The 25,652-nt window shown below is 43.6% G+C and overlaps 1 protein-coding gene across 1 annotated transcript in view; it reads left to right on the forward strand.

Annotated features, from left to right (window-relative positions):
- Positions 1 to 415: 415 nt before the first annotated feature.
- inpp5a (inositol polyphosphate-5-phosphatase A) overlaps positions 416 to 25,652 on the forward strand; it is a 268,437-nt gene continuing 243,200 nt past the window's right edge. The window contains exon 1 of the mRNA XM_080740502.1: positions 416 to 918. Within this exon, the coding sequence (XP_080596628.1) occupies positions 841 to 918 (78 nt within the window). The 5' untranslated portion in view covers positions 416 to 840. The remainder of the gene's footprint in view (positions 919 to 25,652) is intronic.

A 25,652-nucleotide genomic window follows, 5' to 3' on the forward strand; every position in this document is an offset into this window, starting at 1 on the left:
GTGTGTTGCTAAAATGAAAACATTGAAATAATGAAAATACAACATTGGCAGGCCTATTACAGTAACAATAATAACACAATTAGGCCAAAACTTTTTTTTTTTCAACAAACTTCTTTTTTTTTACTTTTTTTTTTAATTAAAAAAAAAAAAAAAAGCGGGCGTGGACTCTAGATGTGAGCTGCCCGAAGGGCCGCGAACCTCTAGTTTTCTACATTGCAGTACTTAAGATTTGTTGTACTTTTCCCACCACTGTTCATTAGAAAGGAACCCTACTGCGAACCAAATAATCCCATCGTTCATTTCAGAGAGCCGTTCAAAAGACTCGATTCGTTCTTGAACGTCCCACCTCTAAAGCCTCCTATCCTCTCCAAACAAGCAGCAAGTCCTCCTGGCTGCTCTGCTGTCTGTACGGCGTGCTCTCGGTCGGGGAGAGAGAGACTTTTGCACCGCAGAGAGACGCTAGGCGAACGAACACTCAACGTCGCTGACATGAACCCCAGAACCCAGCAATATTAGTCGCTGCTGTGGATTAAAAAAGAAAAACGCCAACTTTTACGATGGCACTGGACGTTAAAAAGTAGTCCATAAGAAGAAATAACATAACCTTCTTCTTCTTCTTACTGCGGCGGACCCTTCTTCTGTTTCTTTTCTGCAAGCAGCAAAAAAAGAGAGCCAAGTAGATGCACCACAGCGCTGCTAATATGCGAGAAGAGCCGAGTTGCCTGCTGCAGTCACACCACGGTTTCTGCGTTTATCTAACGACGTTCGCCGACTTTTGTTTGTTTTGAGTTCTTTTTCTCTTTTTAACATTCAGAGTCCCAGAGACAGAGCATTATTATTATGGCTGGGAAGCTGACAGCGGCACAAGGCACGGGAATACTGCTGGTGACAGCCAACGTTGGATCTCTCTTTGAAGATGTGAGTACTAGAGTGTTGATGGATGAACCGCTGTCTAGTCGCCTTCTTCTTCACAGACAGTGTCAGTGCCAGATGATGTGTAGAAATGCTGTGTGCCGACGTGGTGGTTGTTGTGGTTACACTGTTGTTATTACCGTTTTTCCACGTTATGGTGTTCATGGTTGGATCATCACGACTATACGTGTGTGTTTACTGTAGCCTGCAGTATAGCCAGCCTTTGGGCTAAAGCCTCCACACTACTCTTAACACATAGCATAGGTGCATATAAACTAGGGATGGTGGGACGGTATGAACATGTCATGTTTGTCACGGTTATTGTGACGAAAATAACAGCGATTTGTGATATTATCGCGATAATCAAAATATCCCCAACACCAACATCCATTATTCTGACTGGGGCGGAACGTTTGCCAAAAGATAGCAGATCCACAAGCTCACAACGCGTGATTTAAATCTCCACGATACGATTATTGTGTTTTCTATCACGATAATAGCGATTATTGTCCCATCCCTAAGAGCCTCTCTCTCTCATAACCATAATTACACATGTAACATTCGTATTCCACGCATGTGCTTGTGGTGTAAAGAGCAATTGAACAAGCAAGTATTGATATCGCAAATCGATCAGACATCAGCTGCCTCCTGCTGAAAGTGTTGCAATTGCCCTCATTATGGTAACTGTTTCTTATACCGTTCAGTGAGTCCCACCTATAGTGAATAATGTAGGGTACATCTGATCTATTCTAACTCAGTCAGTCAATGCTGGTTCTTACACTTATCAAAGTTTCTGCACCATGTGTACAGCCTAGGTCAGGAGCTGTTTCTTCTTGATGTGTCAGACAGTTGAATATTTTTTAATGCACATGAGGAATTAGGATGTCATCCTACAACATCACCCCCTAAATGCTATAGGTTTACTATAATAGAGGAGCCCTCAACAAGCATAGAAATGCCAGCCTGCTTGATTGTCATCATGAATCATAATTAGCTTTATTTACTCACCCTGGCATCCTTGATGAAACCACACGTTGGCTAATCTGTAGAAAGTGAAACCATGCTCTGGTGTTCACTGTAAGCTTATCAAGTTTGCCTATAGTCACTCTGCCCGGATCTTTTAATTAATGTACATGGAATGAAATGTATATACATGTATTTATACCTAGGCGGCTTCTCTGTTGCTGTGTCCTCCCCAAGGAGCATCATCTTACCATTGTAATGGCAGTAAATGATGGTGGTAAAAGTGTGACCATTGTGATTAAACTCTCCAAAGTTCAAACATAGTGTGTCACTTTCAGTGTTGTGTCAATAGGCACAAAGTAAGCCTGCCTCCCTCTCCCTCCTTCTCTCCCTCGCTCCCCATACCCGTGTGAACTGCTGGTCCCAAACATGAGAGTAAAGCATTTTCCCTCACTGGAGTAAGCCTATAAATAGCTGAGCTTGTCACGGCCGGCCGCTGAGCTTTGGGTGTCTTGTGGATTATTTGTCCACCAGACTTTTTGACATGCATGGAATTTTTTTCAATTTGATGCATTCCACTTTAAAAATGCTGGCCATGTACATGTATAAGGGTGTTTGACATGAAAACTGAAAAAGTTGCTATTACAGGATCAATTGCAGATTTGCAGGTCAGACGACAGCCAAGGTTTCGGGTCAAAAGTCGAAATGTACAGTATTTCCATGTGACCATGCACTGCTTGAAAATGTAATGTCCAGAACTTTGGACAATATGTGATAGAAATAATACATATCAGATGATATTGCATGATTTGCATCAATACTTTTGATGTGATATCGTGGTAGATAGCCACAAGTAAAACAATACAAAACTGATAAAAGGCAGATACTCAGACTGTCATGCCATGCTGTCTCTTCCCCTAAATCTGTGTGGCGATGACAAATGTATCCTTTGTGCATAGATGCACAACAGGTGTGCATCAAATCACTATAGTGAATGTGATTGTGAACAAAACTAGAAGTAGGTATTTCAACATTATAGGCACATATTTACGGCCAGGACCTTTTAATGACTTTGGTTGAAGGTGGGAGAGAGAGGTATACAAAGTTTGGTAGGTTAAGTTGGATAGTGATTTTGAGGACCTGCCTTTACCATCCTGAAGGCTGGGAAGGGTTTGCGTAGGTGTACGTAAATTTGAACAGGAAACGTGGAAGACAACGTTATATAGACTAGAGCTTTAAGTGGTTACGTTGATTGTCACAAGATGACCATGCTATTGGTGGGTCGTCATTGCTTGGGTCTGTCCCTCCTTGACAATCTGAGTGGATGCTTTTATATAGTTGGCCTTCAAGTAGCATCACATCAGTACATATTGGTATATTGCTGCTACCCAGAAACAATACACTCATACATTGTTATTACACTCTTAAGGCCGTATCAGAGTGTACGGTGGAGAGCTATCCACCGGTGGAGAGCTTTCCACCTCAAGTCAGAAAATAAGTGCAGGACATCATAGTCACAGGGCCCACGGTGAAGTCCTCCCCCGCCTCCCTCTGGTTCAGACGCAAACTCCGAGCAGGTCGACCAATCAGTGAACGGGGTGTAGAGCCTGTCTGTCTGATAGTAAAAACAGAGAGATGTGTTGGGACTTGCGGTGTAAAGCTCTCCACCGCGAGGAATGACGTAACGTTGTAGTTTCATGACTCAAAAAGACTCGAAAAGACTACACCGCGGTGTAAAGCCTTCCACCGCCCAGGCGACTATGATGTCGGCTTTATTCTTCAAGATCACGTACACGTACATGTTTGTGAGATTATTGCCTGTGGTCAGATATCGGGGTTGGCTTGTTAATGGAGTCATACATAAGACTCATGGGCTTTCCCCTTCCTGTTTTGGCAAGTCCCAGTCATCACCCATGTTGTGTTTCAATCAACACGGTTGGTCATATGGAGTTGTTGAAACAGCTGTTTTACTGCTATTTGGCGTCACCAAAAACTCTTTACGATCTTAAAGTTGTACCATGTAACTTTTTTTATAAAACAAATCTTAAAATGGTCCTAGCTGTTAAATCGCTAAAGTTTTAGAACCCCCACTCCGTTATTTTCAGCTTCTAAAGCCTTCTCTTTATATGTTTTCTATGATCCCTGCCCGGGACCGGTTTTCGCGGAAAAATTGCGTCATCACACTACCGGCCAATCACAGCGAGGGTTATACACTGCCGGCCAATCACAGCGCAGAACATACACTGCCGGGCTCTCTGGTGGGTTTAGGAAACACGCCTTCAGGAAGTACACTGCAGTGTTTACACTGGAGGAGTCTAGCATGTAACTCTCCAACCGCTGCTCGTAGAAGGACACAGGAGACCTCATTGAAAGCATCTCGGCGAGGCGAGGCGGACGCGGTGGTCTGACGGCCCGGTCCGCGAGCGGAAAAAGGGACGAAAAAAGCAAACGCGACCGCGGTTTGCTATACTGCTACAGGCCACCAGTTGAGCAACTTACACAGTATAGCTTTAAGGCTAAGTGGACATTCATCCTGAAACTGGAGGTACTTTACAGTTTAATGAGACTCTGTGCCATATATGGTGTAATTTTATGCTAGAGACTTTAGAGAGACAGGAAACAATGGCATAGAGACAGAGACAAAGACAGAGAGGAGAGACTGTGTGAGACGAGACGGGAGTCGGATTTGAACTCCTCACACATGGTCATATGGTCTTGTGAAAGGGCTGAGCCAGTAAGTAAGTAAGGGTTGAGCCACCAGGCAGTGAATTTAATATTGACGGCAAACATTTTCTTTTCCTGCAGTCATCCAAATGGAAAGGTCACGTTTTAACCGCTATTTGCACTTGGGAACACACATACGTGCACGCACGCACGCACTTGTTAAGAGTTACACCTGGCTAATGTAAGTAAAGTAACCCCTCCACTTTTAGCCTTTTTTCCTGTTAGTGATGCAGTTGTCATAATCGTGTGAATAATAATAATAAGGTACAGTATTTGTAGGCAGACAGCAGACAACTTAGACAAGTGTTGCATTGTTACGTTTGTTGAACCGTAGACAAAGGGCAGAGGGCATATCATCTACTTAGGTGTGGCATCATACTGTAGCTTCGTATACAACGTATGGTCACATGGAAATAAGCACTTCCCATATGAGCAGTGCCAGTGATTGGGCTTGGGATTCGGAACCCGGTGAACTGGATCCAACATTGAGGAATCGGTATGGGGTCCTTCACATTTGGAACCATTTCCAGAACTGGTTTTATCACTGCCAAAGCTGGTTATGTGGACTACACGTCTGCTATATAATTACAATACAGCTGTTCTCAAACCGTTTAATGTCAAGTTCCATTTGGTTCCATTTGTACACTCTCAGAGTTATAGACCTGTAAGGGTCCATTTAGAACCCCCTGTAGGAATCGTTAAGGAATCAGACTGTAACTGGAATCTTTCAAATCTGAAAGGATTCCGACCCTACCAGTGAGGTGGCACATTGATTTCACATGTTTGACCTACAGTATGTAGTTCTCATGGAGTTTCTTTTGCTATTAGTATTATGTTGATGACAACCCACCCATTAAGTTAACAGTGACAGATAGAGTGTATCTTTAGAGCTTACCTGGTGGAGATTTCCAAGTGAGACCTTTAGCAGGATTAGGCCAGATGATTATTGTACTAGGCTAGCCTTAATTAACGGTAGAGAGAATACTGAGCTCTACATATTTTGTCATACAACGAATAGCAAAAATTGACAGGTCTACCAATTCACAAAGCGTTGCGATCATGTGATACATTGTGAGCTTTTAGATCTGTTATTAACGCACGCAAAGATTTGCGTAATTTATCGAGGGATTTCGATATTTTTGGAAAATGTTGTCTTTAATGAAATGATACATAGCGATGGCAGAAGAAACTAAGTGCTTAACTGATTATATTTTAGATCTAAGATGGTAGTGGTATTTGGCATGTGACTTTCCCACCAGTATTGTGTGAGCCTCTGCAGGGCTGTGAGGGTTGAGCTCCCTTTGAGATGAATGCCTCAGTGTGGAGATGTCTGTCTTCGTACTACAAGGTTATTTACGTTCTCCTCCAGTGTAGCACGTTGCAGTAAACACTGGTCGTTGGCTGGGGCCTTTTCATTTGATTACAAGTGCATGTCGTTTTGATTACAAAACACCTCTTGTTGGCCAGTCAACATGGCCATGTAGTGATGTAATGGAATACTATGCATATAGACCCCTCTCTGTTTTGCCACCTAATACTAAAGGAAGGCAACATGCCATCCATTCACCCCTTTCGGTCTCACTGTCAGTGTCCATTCTATGTCTTTCTGTATGTCACCTCTTCTGTCTCCCTGCATCTGTCTCTCGGTGTCTCTGTCTCACACTCTCGTTCTCATCCCCTGGCAGCTCATTAGCTCAGACCATCACAGAATGTCTCATTACAAATGGATCCAGACCCCAGCGAGCCGGCATATTTACACTACTAAAGATAGAACGAAGCAGGGTGGAAAAAATAACCCCTTGAACGCGTCTTCAATCCCGGTCCCTGTGCAGACAGCTACTCTCTATATCCTGTCCTGAATGGCTTTATTATAGCGCAGCATGTGTGCATTTGCGAAGGCTTCCCTGTTTACGATGTTAGCAAGCTTGGCCCTGGCCATTATGCTTCTCAAGTGGGGTGCGTGAGTGTGACACACAGTTGGGATTGTACTTTGCCGGTCAACAAGTAAGCATGTTATTGCAAGCAAAATAGACAGACACTGACTTGACACTATTATTAAGAACACAGTCACATGGCTGATGACAGGCAGTGGCAATTTAAAGTGAATAATGTAGTAATTGAGTGGCCAGTTGTGCCTATTTTTAGTGCAGACGATGGCAGTGCCATGCGCTATTGCTTTATGGTGTCAGACACAGGCTCTAATCAAATTGGGATTTGTTGTAAGCTCAAGTGTGTGATTACGGTGGTGAGGCTGAGAGGCTGTGTTGAGAGGAGCTCTCTCTAGCTCTCTGTTTGCCGCCTCAGCCTTTTCTCTTATCAAAGCGCTCCTCACAAGAGGAGCTCCTCATGAGTCTTTTGAAAGTAGACTTCACCTGACGTCTCTCTCTCTCTCTCTCTCTCTCGCTTCCTTTCTTTGCCAAACGTACCCATTCCAGATCCAGTTCCAGCACGTCTGTTGCTGCAGAAATGGAAACGTTTATGAAAGAAGGATCAGTTGATACTATTTTGGTGTCCTCTGCGCTCTGCCGTCCTCCTGCCTCTCATAACATAGACTTAGGCCCTGTCCATACCTAAAAAATCCCCGGGCGTTTCTGACTTCGTTTTGAAACCTCTACGCCTCCACACGGGCCCGTGTAGAAAAATATGTTTGTCCACACGGTATTATCAAAACGCTATAAATCCCTGTCTGCGCGTCACCGAAGCAGGTGGCCGGCTGGCCGCGTCCCCCTGCTCTCATGCAATCATTGCAGCAGCTTTCTATCTATAGGCTATGCATTGTCCAAGTTTCACAATCTTCACACTTTAACATGCACAATTGCTATTTAAATATTAATTTAATATACATTCGCGAACTATTTCTAGAGCATGGGGAGAGGAATCGTCGAGAGTGTGGTGCGCTCTCTCTCTCTCAGCATTAAACGAATGTAACTCTATCAATCAAAGAGAGAGAGGGAGAGAGAGAGAGAGAGAGAGAGAGAGAGAGCTTTGTAAGACGGGACCGTTTAATGGTGCAGCAGAGGAGAACGTTGCATAGCTATTTATTAAACCACAATCGAATGTTCTTTACTTGCATAATGGGGACTCTTTTTTAAATTTGTAATAGTCCCTGGAAAATGTTTAGCCTATTTGAACATCTGATCTCTAAGTTGGAAATGAGAACATAATCATATGAATGCTTCAGTGCACTTGTTAAAGCAGCATCTATTACTAAATTAGAGTGACAGACACACATGTTAGAGATAGGAGAGAGATGGAAGATAATGTAGGCTATACACAGCCTAGACTAGAGCCTTTTTTTTGTGCTTGTGCTGATCGTGGAAATAATTTAAAAGGCAGCACATGCCGTGAATAAACAACATATTCTCACCTTCAAAGCGTCAGACAACTGGTGAGAATGGGCTGGAATAATGCCTGCATGCGTGCGTATGTCTCCATTATGCTTGAAATCATTTGATATTGGCAGTTTGATATCCAAACTTTGACAAAGAGAAGAGGCAGGCGCGTCGCGTCAGATATGCTCCGTTAACAAGACCGAGGGCTGCATCTCGTTATTGATAATGAGCACCTTATCGATCCAGCTTATTGAGCCGGTGGAAAGATAACTGGTACTATATTTTGCAACTGTGAGTTCGTGGCTGGCCAGTGACCACCATCTATGAAGATGACATTTGACAAGAGTAACAAATATCATTAAAACAATCATTCATTAGGGCTCCATCCCTAAACAAGACAGCTGAGCTCTCTAATGTTAACATGTCGTGAATGCGCTCATAAATATGGATATTCTACAGAGACCGCCACGGGATTCTCTCATAGCAAGGAGGAGGCGAGGAGCACAAGGTGACATAAGCATGCAAGCAAAGGACTTCTCCGTTTACGGTGTCCACAAGGCAAAAGAAATACGCCCGGGGAACAAAAATGCACTGCAGCCGGAGTTTTGGAAACTATTCGGCTAGTCCTCCGTTTGCATGCGTCTGCATGTGGACACCCATGGGTGTTCGTGGTTTTACCTCCCCGGTGAAAAATAATCCGTTGTCGTCTGGACGGGGCCTTAGACTTTCGAAGGGGGGATAATACCAGTAGGCCTCTATAAAAGAATCCCGATTGTTGATATATATTGCCACATTCTTACTTATGACTTTCCATTCAGGAGTTTCCCACAATAATGTCTTTGTAAGTTTTGTTGCCTTAAGCATTCTGTGACAATGTTACGCTTAAAGGGAATGGGGTAGAGCTGTTTAAAAGGCACACTACTAATAACTTGGCAAATTGGCTTCAAACGGAGTTTGAAGCCTTTTATAGGAGGATAAGAGACGAAGTAAAATTAGCTTGAGGACGGCTTTAACTTTTATATATTCAATCATAACTGTTCTTTCTATCATAGGGCAGCACAAGAAGATGATGAAGATGAGATTTGTGATTGTGAATAGCCTGCTCTGTTTTTGAGCCAAAATAACAGCGTCACATACAGAACGTATACTTAAATACTGTATGTGTAGTCTGCAGAGGATCAAGCAACACACCCTAACACCAGCTCTGATTCACTGACCAGCTTGGCAGGAGGTGTCAACATCTAGGACAAGGTTCCCCAATTAGTTTTCCCCAAGGGCCGAATCATGTCTAGGGTACCAAGCCGAGGACCACAACATTGCAGGGGGCGACGGTGGCGTTCCCGCTACTCCAGCGACAGTTCAGATATCGTCGTTGTCGGGTGAAAACCTTGTATGTCCAAAACCGTTAGTTTTCCATTTATCATTTTAAAAACGATTTAAACAAGTGAAAACAGCCGATCTACAAGCACACAACGCCTCGCAGTGTGCTTGTAGATCTGCTGTTTTCACTACTTTTGTGAAACGGCCTTGAATGATGAAGCAGGGCTTTACTTTGCGAAAGAACGTACACATTTCGACAACGACGATATACTAGTGTTGTTGCTGCTCTTATACCACCATTATTACTGGGGTTGGGAGGGGGCCTGACAGTAGCCCCCCGCTGGCCGCAAATGGCCCGCGGGCCGCCTATTGGGGAACCCTGATCTAGGACGAGAGGAGGGGTGTTTTCTTGTTCTCTCTGTTGCTATTTATCAGTATTATGAGATGTTCCCCTGCTGCGTGCATCAAACGCATTCTTGGTCAGACAGATGACAAAATACATGATTCACTGATTCACTCATAGACGCCGTATTACAGCCTTTTCCTTTATTCAGACGTTAATCCCATCCCACTTCCCCCAAATATTTTGGTTGTTTACTTGGTCTGCTGCTTTCTCTTGAATGCATCCATTACAGTAGTATCCATTCAGTTAAATATATTTGCTTGTTGTAAGCCATGCAGTTGCTATTGTAGTAGTTCTAGTAGCCCAGGGTTCCCGATTAGTTTTCCCCAAGGGCCGAATCATGTCCAGGGTACCAAGCCCAGGGCCACAACATTGCAGGGGGCGATGGTGGCGTTCCCGCTACTCCAGTGACAATTCAGATATCGTTGTTGTCGGGTGAAAATCTTGTATGTCCAAAACCGTTCGTTTTGCATTTATCATTTTAAAAACGATTTAAACTAGTGAAAACAGCCGATCTACAAGCACACAACGCCTCGCGGTGCGAGGCATTGTGTGCTTGTAGATCTGCTGTTTTCGCTAGTTTTGTGCGACGGCCTTGTATGATGAAGCAGGGCTTTACTTTGTGAAAGAACGTACAAATTTAGAGATACGAGGTTTCCACCCAACAATGACGCTATAGGATATACTAGTGTTGTTGCTGCTCTTATACCACCATTATTACTGGGGTTGGTGGGGGTCAGGCAGTAGCCCCCCGCGGGCCGCAAATGGCCCACGGGCCGCCTATTGGGGAACCCTATAGTAGCCTAACACATGACACTGCCTTGTCTGTTATTCTTGCAGCCCAACTAAATCAGGCATTCATTTGTTTTGAATGGTTCGGAAGAATACAATTTGTGAACTATTAAATATTGAGGCTGTCCAAAACACTAATGATAGATGTGTAGAATGGGAGTTTTGGGTTCTTTGAGTATTGACTTGACCAATGCAGTGCAAACTGCAACGGTTGATTGTGTTGATGCACCCAATATGAAGACATTTGTTGAAACGATAAGAGATAAGAGAGATCCATATGTATGTGTTTAGTTAACCACACCACACATATTTCACACCCAACTTCCTCTTCTCTCTCTCACTCACACACACACACACACACACACACACACACACACACACACACACACACACACACACACACACACACACACACACACACACACTCTCTCACACACACACCCCTCTTTAGCTCTATAGGGTTTCTTCAAACTATTAATCTCACTAGGGACAATTGTCAGAAACACAGTAACATACAACAATATACAAACAAACATATTCTAACTCAAGGCGCATTTTGGGTGGAGCATTGATAAAGTCCCTGCCCACTACCACAGAGGTTGTGGGTTCGAATCCACGTGGTGCATCCGGCTTTGTCAGGCGTCTATACCAACACGATTGGCTAGTGTTTGGGGGGAGATAAGCATATTCAGGTATTCACACTTTTTGTTTATAAACTGCTAAACGGAATAACCGTTGACATCCCATTACTCCAGAGTGCTCTTCTTAAAACAGCCTGAGGCTGTCTGGCTCAGGAGTACTTCCCAGGCTAATTTGGAAGTTCTTCTTTGGTGTGTACTGGAGTTCACCAAATGAACCAGAATGGTAGAATATACTCCTCAGAGCTAGATTTGCCCTCACCAAATAAGGACGTTTAAAGTTCCAGAGCAGCAAATCTATTTTCATCCTTCGTTGATGCAATCCTCTGTCTCTCAACCCAAGCATCCCCAGTAGGGTTCCAACTACCGATTATCTTCCTAGCGATTATTCTACCGATTACTCTGACGATTAATCGAATAATTGTGATGTACATTTTTATATTATCTGCTGGGAGAAAAGAACGTATCAACAAATTGATTAACCACAAAGACATTATTTTATACTTCATCGCACGTCGGTGTCATGCAAAATTAGTGAAGATGGGAAATCTACAAGCTCACAGCGTAGTGAGCTTGTATCTTCACAATTTTGGACAATTCTTTACATTTAAAACCTTTTATGCCATGATCAAAATAGTGATATTCTATTAATCGCTTATCCCCAGCCTCACTCTTTCTCTTGTCCTCGTCTTTCTTTATAGCAACCCCTCAGGAACCGAGCAAAGAGAAGGGCAGGCCAGTATAGGCCTTGTCCCGCTAAGCATATAGCCTGACGGAGGTACTGGCCTGGGACATTATTGTATTCATGGTGTTGGAGAATCAGCTGAGGCCCTCCAGCTGGCCAGATCTGTAGATCTCTCCAGTCCAAACAAGCAGACAAGTCACTGGGCTAGACAGTGAGTTTATAGTGGGCTGTCCCAAGGGGCGTGATGCACGCACAAGTAACCATTCAATGTATGGATATACAGGGGGGGCGGGGGTTGACAACATGTCCGTACACGGATGAATGTGTCTGTGGCAAAGACTAGGTCTTGTCCTGGAAAATAGATTTTCTTTTTTACACACCTTTATAATGTTCTTCTTATTTTGATCATAAGACCCAATGACAGAATGTCAAGTCTCCAGGTTTTCTTCAGAATATAGCGCCTTCTAGACAATACGCGATCACCGCCTCCTAGTAAATCATTTTCAATGAGAGGTGGGTGGCTATTTCGGCCGCACAGCGAAGTTTAGAAGCGGCGAGGCGAGCGGGCGCAGTCCTGTGAAAATCCCCGCGAGCGCACTCGTTTGTGCATGCGCACGCGGGCACAAACCCATTTGGTTCCATCTGTACTCTCTCAGAGTTACAGACCTGTTATGGTCAATCAGGGATATCTCTTTGTTTCTATTTTTCTATTATTGTCAGCTCATTTTGTCGGTGGCAAAACAAATATTTTGACAAAAATGTCCACCACAAGGCGATGACCCCTGGTATGGATGGACGGACGGACGGACGGACGGACGGACGGACGGACTGAGCAACAGACACACACACACACACCACACGCCCGCGCTTCCCTCCAGCGGTAGATGGCTTACAGGGACTTCAATCAATGTGGTCCCAACACAGCCAACTCTTTCCACGGTTCATTGACCCCTGCTCAGGAGGAGTTGATATGGTGTGTGTGAGAGCAGAAAGAGACAATGAATCCTCGGCCCCTCCGGACCCTGATAAGGAACTTGGATAAGGGTGGGAGTGTCTGACTCTGAGCTGAGCAGAGGGGAAGCTTGGGTTCGCTCCAAGAGCCATAATTATCCTGGATGGGAAAGCCAAGAGAGGGACAGAGTGACACACACACACACACACACACACACACACACACACACACACACACAGTCACACACACACACACACACACACACACACACACACACACACACACACACACACACACACACACACACACACAGACACACAGACACATACACACAGACACACTCTCTCGCTCTCTTTACTTGCTGGGGCCAAGGACTCATTCATGAGACTCCCTGAAGAGACGAGAGTGGGCGCCTCGATCCCTATGATCCTTCGTGCAGCACAATGCAATAGAGGCGACGGAAAATCTATTGTTTTCTGTTCGCGTTCAATGTATCACCACACTTTGCTGGGAGGGGGTGCTCTGCTCACCCGGATGTCTTAACATTTTAGTTGGCCACGTCTACTTCTTTCAGGAACATTCTTTTACAGCATGCGAGCTAACAGTCACGTTTAGCTTTTCCATTAAAACAGAAGGCGCACTAAAGAAGTTCCTTGGACCTTTTTATTAGTGCACTTTACGGGGACTATCGATTTGCACTCAGAATGCACTAGTACAAATGTAAGCAAATCAAACTTTATTTGTATATCACATTTATAACAGCCCAAAGTGCTGAACATGGTAAAAAACTAAGCAATTTAGAGGATCAATAAAGAAACATCAACAAATAGTATGCATTGACACAGAACAAAATATGCAGACAGAGTAAAGATGGAACAGGAGAACTACATACAGCTAAAATCAATAGAGAACAGATGGGTTTTCAGTAGGGATTTAAAAGCCCCAATCTAATGGCGAGAGGCAAATTGACTATTCCAGGTTAATTTGGTTCCATTTGTACATTTTGAGTTAAGTTAACACAGGATTTTACTTCACCTCTTGTGGTGCTCTTGAAACATACAGTAGTGATAACCGGTGTAGTAGTCCAGTGGCCCAGACAGGTCTTTTTTACTGTCGCTCCGTTGACGTGCAAGAGAGGATTTCCCTTGAGGACGTCCCCGTTTGTGTCTGTGGCCTAAAGGACACTGTGTGTTTCCTAAGCCACACTCCCATGTCCAGACAAGCCTGACTGTCACACATTGTTTGTATTAGGACATGAGCCGTGTGAATGCCAAATAGGTGTGCGTGTCTGTATGTCTGTAATGTAAACTGAATGTGTGTGTGTGTGTGTACATGCAGCCCAAAGTATGCTTGTCTTGAGTTTGCATAAGACACAGAGCATACGTGCTGTTTCTGCTACGCCTTGACTTGCAGATCCATGCCTCAGGTGTCGCGCTCTTCTTTATTAGGTAAACGAGCAAAGGGAGTGCGAATGACAGAGCACATAACAAAGCCAAACCGTCTTTCTGTTTTATGTCAGTCTATACACTTTACATCTTGGAGTCCGAATGGAAACCCTTCTTCCTTTGAGCGTGTTGCACCCCTGTGAAGTCGGGTCTGGATGGACGGTGTACATGAACGTTGTCCCCTTCTTGCGTAACACGCATACTTTCAAAGCATGATGAGAATCAGGGCTTCTCCTGCTTCCCCGCTGCTCTCATAATGACGTTACGCGCAAGCCCACACTGGCCTAATCTTAGGAATGTAAACACACAGGGCCCATTATTAACCATTTAAAAAAAGAAAAGAAAGCCTCACTTCACTTCCTTCTTCATGCTCGCCGGGTCGAGGCTGTCTGTGTGGGGTGTGTCGTGGCGGGTGTGCTATATTTGTGTGTGTCAGGGGTGTCGCACCAAATTCTGGGCCCTGGTGCAAGGATTCACTGCAGGCTTGTATATCTGCTATTTTTGAAAAATCTGGGGAAAAAAGGCTTTGACTATTTCAAATCCTTCTAAGGTTTTTTGAAAAACCTTTGCTTCTATGTCAGTGTTGCTCAAAAGTTTGCATGTGAACGACCCCCAAAATGATATGTATTTGGCCACGCACCCCCATCTCAAAATATTTAGTTCCAGGGACCCCCAGAAGCAAAATCTTAGTTACAAATGTAAAAAAAACACATCTTTTAAAAAATGTGCACATTTTCACGACTTTTCGAAAATAGCGGATCTACAAGCTTGTGAGCTTGTAGATCTGCTATTTTTCAATAGCTAAAGTATAAAATAATTAAGGCCCCTCCACCTTGGGCCCTAGTTACTCAGTCCCACTCCCCCCCCCTCCCCCCTTGTGACGCCCCTGGTGTGTGTGGAGTCTTTCCTTCAGGAGCCGGTGTAGTCGGTGTATGCGTCTTTGGATAGTGTATGTTTGACTTTGCAGAGAGGCTAGAGAGTGCTATGTGTGGTGCATCTGATAGTATTGAGCCGGAGAGGTGTGTTCTCAACAGTGTGATCAGTGTCGTTATTTATAACTGGAATTCGGCATGCACTGTTCATTTGCGTCATTTGTGTGTTTATAAAGAGGAATTTGGCACACATTTCTCGTAAACCCAAAGTGTGTTTTCTGAAGAGCTTACAGCCAGTAACTGTGTCTAGCGTGTTTTCTTTTGCCTGCAAGTCAACATCCACAAAACTGCGGTACACGCATGCACGCACGCACGAACGCACACACACACACACACACACACACACACACACACACACACACACACACACACACACACACACACACTCTGATACAAACAAGCACAGTATTTCTTCCTTGCTTCTCTTTCTGTCAGCAGCTCTAGGGAGCTAGGGAGAGGTGCACAGTACACTTACCCCCCATTCATACTGTGTTTATATCCAGAAAAGCTCAAGTAACAGTCTCCTCCTCCAGCACTTGTATGTGGTGCCGCCTGGTACCAGACAGGCCTTCTTGCATACTGTCTTAATTTAAAATCCTGGTTAATTCATGGTAAGCTCTAAAAAAGGATGGATAAAAACACATCACATGCCCAAAAAATATTAATGCCAGGGGTAATGTGGTTGAAATACACAAATGAGTAAATAACTTTGTTATACAGCTTTTGTTGTATCAAGAAATCGATTCACCAGTTTATTTACACATCATCATATACTTTGCCGCACAACAGCATTGTGCAAGAATGGTGAAAATAGCAGATATACAAGCTCACAGTGAACCTGTAGATTGACTATTGTTACTATTCTGTTTTTGAAGTTTTTTAAACTTAACTCTTAACTCCAATGTCAGCAGTAGTCCTATGTCAATGCATATCTACTTGTAACTTTCCAGTTTGAATTGGTTGAGCTGGAATTGCATTGACCCCTGGCTGATGAGAGGGATGCAGAGGGAATTGGTTGATCTCTAGGCCTTTCAGCTGATCAGCACGGGGAGCGAGGCAGGCGGAGCGCTCTGAAGTGATGCATTAGCTTTGTTCTTGCCTCTCCTTTAATCTTTTCTTCTGTCGAGGGCCTGGCCTGATTTACACCTACTCAGAAAAACACTAGAGCAAGGGGTCTTCAACAGGGGGTCCGGGACCCCTAGGGGGTCCTCAGAGTTACTACAGGGGTAGTCTGGTAGGATTCACCTTGAAACATGGGCTGCAGATTGTTTTTTTTTTTGTTATCAAATATTTTTATTTTCCATAATCAAAAGAAAAATGCAATTAACAGACAAACAACACAAACAATAGTAAAACAAGAAAGGGAAAAGAAAACCCACCCACCCCCTTTCCCCGGACCAACACGGAATGTACAATAGTGCATGCCTGTGCTAGGCTGTTACCACTATATAGTGATTTCTTGAATCATAGCCTTAAGCTTATCTGCAATGTCCGACCACATATTAATGTTTTCTTCTTTTGCTCCGTGTAACCTTGCTATCGACTGCTCTAAATATACTATATCTAGAAAGGTTAAGGCCCACTGGCGAAACGTTAACGTATGAGGAGGTTTCCACCGCGTAGCTACCATCTTCTTCGCCGCCGTTACACCAGCAAAGAAGATGCGCTTGCGTATATTGTTTAGTTGCAACTGTGAGACGTCATTTAATAAAAATAAAGAAGGAGAAGATATGATATTGATACTAAAAATAGTTGAAAGTTTTGAGGCAACCATATTCCAGAATGACGACACATTTGGGCATTCCCAAACCATGTGAAGGAAGGTACCAATACTATTTGAGGCGCAGAGAGTGCAGTTGGGATTATTCAAAATCCTCATAGCACATAGTCTGCGGGGAGTTAAATAAGTCCGATGAACAAAATTTAAATGAATTTGTTGATGGTCTGGATTTCTAGAAGATAGCCTAATGTTAGACCATACTGTGTCCCAACAAAAGTCAGGGTCCAAATTTGGTACATCATTCCTCCAAACAGTATCAACAGATAGGGGCCCATAACTACAGTCTAATAAAAAACCATAGAGGGTGGAAACCAAACCTCTTGTTCTGTTACCATCACAGATAAACTCATGGAAGGGGTGCAATCTAAGGGGAGCTTGCCATGGGACCCCATAGGTCCTCATGGACGTTCTCAGTTGGAAGTAGAAAAAAAGGGTATTTCCAGGCAGATTGAAGATGTCACACAAATCTCGAAAAGGTCGTAAACCATTTCTATCAAATAAGTCCCCTAATGTACGAATCCCCTTAGCCCTCCACCTTGGAAAGCGAATGGGGCGATCCTCGATTAAAAGTCTTTGATTATTGAACACTGGGGAAAATAAGTTCCATTTACAATCAATCTTACACATCTTTTCAGCTGCCCTCCATACTGCCACTAAATGAGAAATGATAGGTCCAAAGCGAGCTTTGCATTGATGTGTAGTTATGTTTGAATAGATAAGATCTCTCAATTCAACAGGCTGCACTAAACTCTCCTCAAGCTCTCTCCAAGAAACCTTATTTGCTGGGTTAAACCAATTTAAAAGGGGGCGGAGCGTGAAGGCCCAATAATAAAATTTAAAGTTGGGCAATGAAAGGCCGCCATCATCTCTAGCACGTTGTAATAGAGAAAGTTTAAGACGAGGGCGTTTCCCTTTCCACACAAACTTAGATATCGAAGAGTGAAGCTTATTCCAGTATTGCGGCGGTGGTGGCAAAGGGAGCATAGAGCTTACAAAGTTAACCCTAGGAAGAACATTCATCTTTATGATTGAAACTCGAGCTTGGAGAGAGTTGGGCAAAGATGACCATCTATCTAAATCAAGACAAATCTTATTTAGAGTGTCACCATAGTTGTTCTTAACAATAGCCTGAAGAGAGGGGAAAATATCTATGCCAAGATATTTGAATTGGCTTACTACTGGGATTATGGGCGGCAGGATAGCAGATCTCATCTGATCATTTAGAGGTAGAAGGGCTGACTTCGTCCAATTAATTTTGTAGCCGGAAATGGAACTGAACTGATCAAAAATTTGAAGGACGTGAGTAATTGACTGTGGTGCATTCTCAAGGAACAGTAGAATATCATCAGCATATAGGGAAATGCGATGCTGTGTGTTGTTAATCGAAACAGGAGTAATATCTGCAGACTGACGCACTGTCTGAGCCAAGGGTTCGAGTGAAAGTGCGAAAAGGAGAGGACTAAGGGGACAACCCTGCCTTGAAGATCTGCCAATCGTGAATAGCGGCGAACAGATCTTACCGGTTAGGACCATGGCTGACGGATTAGAATAAAGTACTTTAACAAAATGTATGAATGAAGCACCAAATCCCATTTTATCTAGTACAGCCCACAGGTAAGACCATTCCAGACGATCAAATGCTTTCATCGCATCGAGCGACAACACTGCGGCGGGGGTCCTCAGCTCCTTAGCCCTATCGATGATATGATATGCAATAGTCGTCTAGTATTATCAGAGGCTAGTCTAGTTCCTATGAAACCTGTCTGATCACAGTGTACTAAGGTGGTCATAAAACCCTGCAAGCGACGCGCAAGCACCTTAGCAAAAACTTTTAGATCAGAATTCAAAAGTGAAAGCGGTCTATAGCTTGCGCAATCTGTGGGATCCTTGTTCTTCTTCAACAATAATGATATAATAGCTACATTCACATCCCTGGAGAAAGAGCCACTTTCAATTGCATATCGAAACATGTCTAGCATCAGCTGACCTAGATCTTCCCAAAAGATGGCATAAAGTTCAGGGGGTATCCCATCCAAACCAGGCGACTTGCCCCTACGCATTGCGAGCACAGCTTCCTGTAATTCCGCCAGATGGAGCGGTCTATCTAAGGCTTCCGCATCCGCCTCGCTAAGGGTTGGTAACTGTATGTTGGATAAAAAATCATTGCATACTGCATCATCGTGAATGACCTCGGAGGTGTAGAGCTCATCATAAAAAGCACGAAACGTGGCATTGACCTCTTTGGGTTCTGTAACCATGGCTCCAGTTGTTGATTTGACACTAACAATATCAGCAAAATGCTCATTGGATCTAAGACGTAAAGCCAGTAAGTGACTGGGTCTTGCACTATTAAAATAGTAGTTTTGCCTTGTGCGTTTCATTTGAAATTCTGAGCGGCGCTTGAGAATGGAGTTAATTTCTTTCTTAACTAGCTCCCTCTGGGTTGCTGTACTAACATCAAAGTTATTTTGGAGAGAATTATCCAAAGTAGAAAACCGAGATTCCAATTCCACCAGTTTGGCTGACCTTAATTTTCTCTGAGTGGACGCATAGAGGGTTGTATTACTCCTGATAAAGCCTTTAATTGCATCCCAAAGAATTCTGGGATCCTCAACTGAGCCTGTATTGATATTTATAAATTCGCGCAAACCAGTTTGAAACTGAGCTACAAATGCCGCATCGCGCAGCAGTGTGGTGTTAAACCGCCATCTAGGAGCTCTATCTATAACCTGTTTCAGTGAAGCAACACACAGCACCGCCTTGTGATCCGAGAGTGACATTGGGAGCAACTCTACCTTGGCAATTTTATGAAACAAGCTAACAGGGGCAAAAACGTAATCGATCCTAGAGAATGAAGCATGCCTACCCGACAGAAAAGAAAAATCTCTAACCGTTGGGTTCATTAAACGCCAGATGTCGAGTAAGCCAGTTGAGTTTGCCCAAGCACGTAGTTCTGCAGACGCTAGTGCTTGTTCTCTGCTTTCTACCCCAGTGGATCTATCTAGGTTATGTTGCCATGTTGCATTGAAGTCAGCACCAACAATGAATTTGAAATCCGTCAGTTCCAATAAGGTTTTAGTTAGTAATTTGTAAAACTCTTTGTCTAAAACATTTGGAGCATACACAGAGACTAGTGCTAGCATTTTACCCTCCAAGCGGATTTTAGCAACAGCTATCCTCCCGTCACTGTCAGACCAATCACCCAAAAAATCCAACCTAAGGTTACGTCTAGCCAATATGGCTACTCCCTTGGTTTTGGAAGAAGCAGCTGAAAAGGCTAAAACACGATAATGTTTATTAGCCAATCGGTTGGAATGCTCTTTTAAAAGATGAGACTCCTGTATAAATGCAAAGTCAATTGATTTAGATCGCAAAACCCCCAAAATGCTGGTTCGCTTATGCGGTATATTCGCTCCCCTTACATTGAAACTTAGAAATTTATATTCTGTCATAATTGTGGTTCAAACCATACGCACAGCAAGCACAGTAGAACATTTTAGAATTTCCTAGTTGGTCCCTCACAACAAACCTTCCCAACAGAAAAACAAAACAACCCCAAAAGGAACAGAAAGGAAAAAGCAACATCAAACGAACATAAAAAAACACATAACATTGAAGCTTGAGGGGGAAAACCCCATTAGCATCAGAGTGCACAAAAACAGTTCCCCACCCCATCAACCTATTAGTCAACCTTCATTTCACTCTGTCAGAGAGTGCAAACAAGTAACTGCCCAAAAGTAACCATACATTGCCCTCTGGTGGTTATGTAAATATATAACAGATCACCAAAGTAAAAACAACAACAAAAAAGTGCCTTCTTGTGGCTGAATAGCTCTCAAACATTCCATCCGCTCAAATTATGATCAATCTCCCCACTTCATATCACTTAAATAAATGAGAATGGTATGTTAACATTTCTAGTAAAGAAGGGGGAGAAAAAAAAAAGAAAAGAATAAAGGGGAAAAAAAAAGAGAGGGGACTATAACAACTGTAATAATAATAATCAGTCCAGCATTAGGCCCACTTAGAATGTGATAAAGCCCTATAAGCCACGTTAATGCAAATAACCAAACACTTGTGACAGATATGTGGAAATAAGGCTGTCACCACGACAAGGCACTAATATAATATTAATAATAAAAATAAATAAAAAAGGAAATCAGTGTATATGATATAAAACATATATGCACTTACATATGTAGTTAGAAATAGAAATTAAAAGCACAAACGGGGGGCCATATGCAGCAAAGCACACACAGTGTTAATGCATACTGCGCCACACACAGCCCCCCCTATGCATCCATGCATACAAACCACAATTACTAATTAGAAGGGGGAAAAAAAGAAAGAAAAGAAAAGTCTGTATACATAAGTATTTACATAAAACACAGTTATGTATGATCAGGAAACCATATACAACACAGCACACATGATGCATACTGCGCCATATACAGCTCCCTGTACATGCCCAAAAGGCCAGTGCAAACTTAGATAAATGTCAATCATATTAGTTAAGTCTGTTTCCGTCTTAAACAGTAAACTACCATACTTCAAACAGTGAACATACCCAATCACGACTACAAAATAAATATCCCCAATTCAGAGCTCCCCTCTCCCCCATCAAGAAATTAACATCTTAGAAGACAACAAGTAAAGTAGGTAAATAACTACCCCCCCCCCCCCCCCCCCCAGACAGCGGATCCACGAGCACGTAGAGCCAACGCGCCACGAGATCGTACATCCGCCAGCTATTAAGATTAGGGGAAAAAAAAGGAAAGAAAAGAACGAGTCAATGAGCCAGGGAGAGAGAGAGAGAGGAGAAGCAGAGATAGGTAGAGAGACATAGAGAAAGGGCGGGAGAGCGAGTGGTCTCTGGAACCGCGGAGCCTTCACAATTTAGACCATATTATTTATATCTGTTTCGCCTTAAACAGTAGGCTACATTACTCAATACAAAGGCCAAAGCCCAGTCTCGCCCTCCTACCCGAGAAAGTAGCGTTTTAGGAGGCATAAACGAACCATAAACTAACAACCAACATAGCCGCCATTACCTAACAGAAAGAGAGAGAGAGAGAGAGAGAGAGAGAGACACACACACACAGCGAGAGAGAGAGCCATAGAGAGAGAGAGAGAGAGAGAGAGAGAGAGAGGGAAAGCCGAGATAGATAGAGAGACACAGAGGGAAGACGAGAGAGAGAGCAGGCTCGGAACCGGGACACGGAACACGTTAGACAAAGCTTAACAGAGAGAGATAAAACCCTCTAGACCTATATAGTAAGCAGCACAACGCTCAATAAGAGCAAAGAAAAAGAATACAATAATAACAAGAACAATGTCCATTATATTCAAACAAAAAAGACAGTGAATTATGCTTATAGCTTTATCAGCCCTAAATCCTCTCTCCTTGCGGTAACCTAAATTAAAACGAGTAACACCCATCTGCTTACAGATCTTATTAAAAAATAAAATATATCTTATTCTTCAATACAAATAAAATAGGCATTATGAAACGAAACACTTGAAAACACAACGTCAAGTCAGATGATGAGTCCAAAACAATAAGTAGGCTTACATTAACAACTCACCCTTTGGGGAGGAGGAGGAGGAGAGAGTGAGGAAAGAAAGACGCTGCGTAAAAGTCATCTCCAAAGTCCCAGCCAGCTTACCAACAGTCCATTAAAGGCAAAAGGATATCACATCGGCAGAATGTGTTTGAAAGCACGCGATCACAAAAGCAAAAGTGTCCCTGGTAAAAGTTAGTTCTCTGTAACTGTCGTCTCATCATCCTGCGTAGCTAGAGTCTCGTCCGCAGCACCTGGAGTCTTGAACTTATCCTTGCAAAAGGCCAGCGCTTCCTTGGGTGAGTTGAAAGTAGAAGTCGCCTCATCCACGGTTATCCAGAATTTGCTCGGGTGCCTTATTCCGTATTTAACTCCTTCCGCGGTGATGGAACGTAGGAATTCCTTTACTGGCCCGAAAGCTGCCCTTCTCTTTGATGTTTCAGCAGACCAGTCGGGGAAAATATACACCTTTTTGCCATTGTATGTCAGTTGGCCTGCTTTCCTGGAGAGCTGGAGTATGCGTTCCTTTACCCGGAAAAAATGGATCCTTGCCAGGAAAGCCCTTGGCTTATCAGAACGTGGATTGCCGGTCCGATGAGCACGATCCACCTCCGGGGGGGAGTCGGGAAACTCGTCGGGGAATGTTTTCTGCAAAAAAGACTGGATAAAGGCCACTGGGTCAGCCTTTTCTAGCCCAGGAGAGATCCCAATCACTCTTATGTTGTTCCTACGACTCCGGTCTTCTGCTATGACGAGCTTCTCCTCCAGATTAGCACATCTTCTCTCCAATTCAGTGATACACATCTGCAAACTGTCCATGGAGGAACCAAAGTTCTCAATGGCCTCCCCATGTTCAGCCACGGTCGTGTTCAGCGTGGCGACTGCAGGACGCAGCTCCTTTCCGAAGTCATCAATCTTCTTCAGTAATTTCTTCTCCAAGCCAAGCATCATGGGTTGAATAAAACCATCCATAAACTCTTTCAGTGATTCCTTGAGGACCTCGCGCAGCATGCTCTTTGTAACCGGAGCGTCAGCGTCGCCCTGCATTGCGCCAGCCATGTTGTCAGCGTTTGCGGTCGGAGACCTGGTACTCCTCGACCTCGTGTTAATCGTATTCGGCATGAAACACGAAACAACTGCAAAAACAGACACTCACCAGTGTTTTGGCGTTTAAAGTCTCAAAAGAACTATAAAGGCAGTAAAAAATGGGCTTAAAAAATGTGAAAACTTTGCACCTCTACAGAGCTCAACAAACGCGTCCTACTCGGTCGCCATCTTGTCGGAACTCTGGGCTGCAGATTGTTGTAGTGTTTTTGGTTGGTTTCTGTTCTGAATGTTTTGAAGGTTTGCACAGGGCTCTACTTCCTGTATTGTCCCAGCTCAGATTCTGAGCCTGGGACAACTTCCTGCCCAGGAATATCATAGTTTTGGCCCAGAGGTTCTTCTCGCCCCCCTAGTGGCGAAAAAAAGAACCTCTGGGAACTCAGATTGCTACAGGGGTTCCTCCAAATCTTTGTGTGATAGAAACTTTTTTTTTCTCCTTTTTTATATTAACCACTTGAACCCTAGCACACATATTCTGAGAACTTCAGCCAAAAATATCAGATCAACAAGCTCTCAACGCCTCGCAGTGTAGATCAGCTATATTCGGCAAAGACGTTTGGCGTAGAGGGGAAAAAGAGCAGACTAAGCACAGAGTGAAATGTCAAGTTAAGTATTGACGGTTCAAGTGGTTAAATACGTATCTGAAAACACAAATTGACATGAATCCAAAATACAATGATGATTGTGCTGTCAAACAATGAAACTATTATGGAATCTATGAAAAGGTTGTGGGGGTCCCTGCTTCATCTCACTCTCATCTAAGTGGTCCTTGGCCTGAAAACATTGAAGACCCCTGGACAAGAGCATAGAGTTACTATTTCCATGTACATTTGTTTCACCCTCTCTTTATAAAGAAAATAATTATATGTATTTTGAGGCTTTTTTATGCCTGATAGGATAGTAGGTTGACGGGAAATTGGGAGAGAGATGGGGAGTGACATGCACATGCAGTAAAGGCTGCTGGGATATAAATAATATATAGGCCCCACGCCTTGGGGACTTGTTTGTCACAGTACATCTGCACATACGTGAAATGTATTCTCTGCATTTTACCCATCCTATAACGACTAGGAGCAGTGAGCAGCCATATGTGGCGCTCGGGGAGCAATTAGGGGTTAAGGGTCTTGCTCAGGGACACATCGACACATAGCTGCCTGAGCGGGAATCGTACCTGCGACAACCAGGAGCTCTAGCTCCCTAACCACTCAGCTACGGCCGCACCGGGATCGGGACTCAAACCCGCTGCCACGCTACGTTGGAGCCTAAGTTCCGGACCGCTACGCCCGCGGTCCGGGCCGTGAACGTTACTCTTTCTCCCCCTCTCTTTCCTTTCCTCCATCTCTCTCTCTTTCTTCTCTCCCACAGAGAACTCTTCCTCTTGCACGTTCTCTTCATCCGTTTCCCATACCCGCTCAGACACACATTCCCAGCAGGACGGGTGTTTATTTAACCCTAAGCCTTTGATGGAGGGTGCTTATTGTCTCTGCTCCATCCACGGTCGGTGTATGAATGTTTCCCAGTTAAGGCTGTTTTACTTGTTATTTTCTATCTCCCTTTCTTTTACAATGTGTGGACCCAGCCTGAGAAGAATTATCCGTTCTGGCCGAGTAATTAAGCAGAGCCTGGCTGGTACCATGATGACCATGGTTTTCCTCTAGTCTCTCTCCCCGCCTTCTCCCTCCCTCTTTCCTGTTCTGAAGTCATGCTGTTGTTGGCCAGAGCACCTGGATGGTGTTACTGCATGTAGTCAGTCCTCTTCCCTTTCTAAACGGCACGTATGATTTTGTTTGTGAGACGATGACGAAATGATGCACACATTCGTGTCTATAACATCTGCAGGTCCATGCCTGTGTTTGCCTGTTTCCACTTTGTCCAAAAATTGTACGCCAGGTTGAAAGTGGGCAAGAGTGAATATGTTTATTTTTTTTTAAATTGCATATAACATTTTCTGAGCGTATGGAATCTCACACCAAAAACCCTAAACCAAACCAAAAAAAGTATTTTTAAAAGAATAACTCTAAATTTGCAAACACACTTTAGAATTGTCATTATTATTTAAATTTAGTTTTAAGTAGTTTTTAAACTATTATAACTTTGCTCTGAAAGTTA

Source organism: Nannobrachium achirus (genome assembly GCF_963921795.1).
Source record: "Nannobrachium achirus genome assembly, chromosome: 13".
Taxonomy (NCBI): Eukaryota; Metazoa; Chordata; class Actinopteri; order Myctophiformes; family Myctophidae; genus Nannobrachium; species Nannobrachium achirus.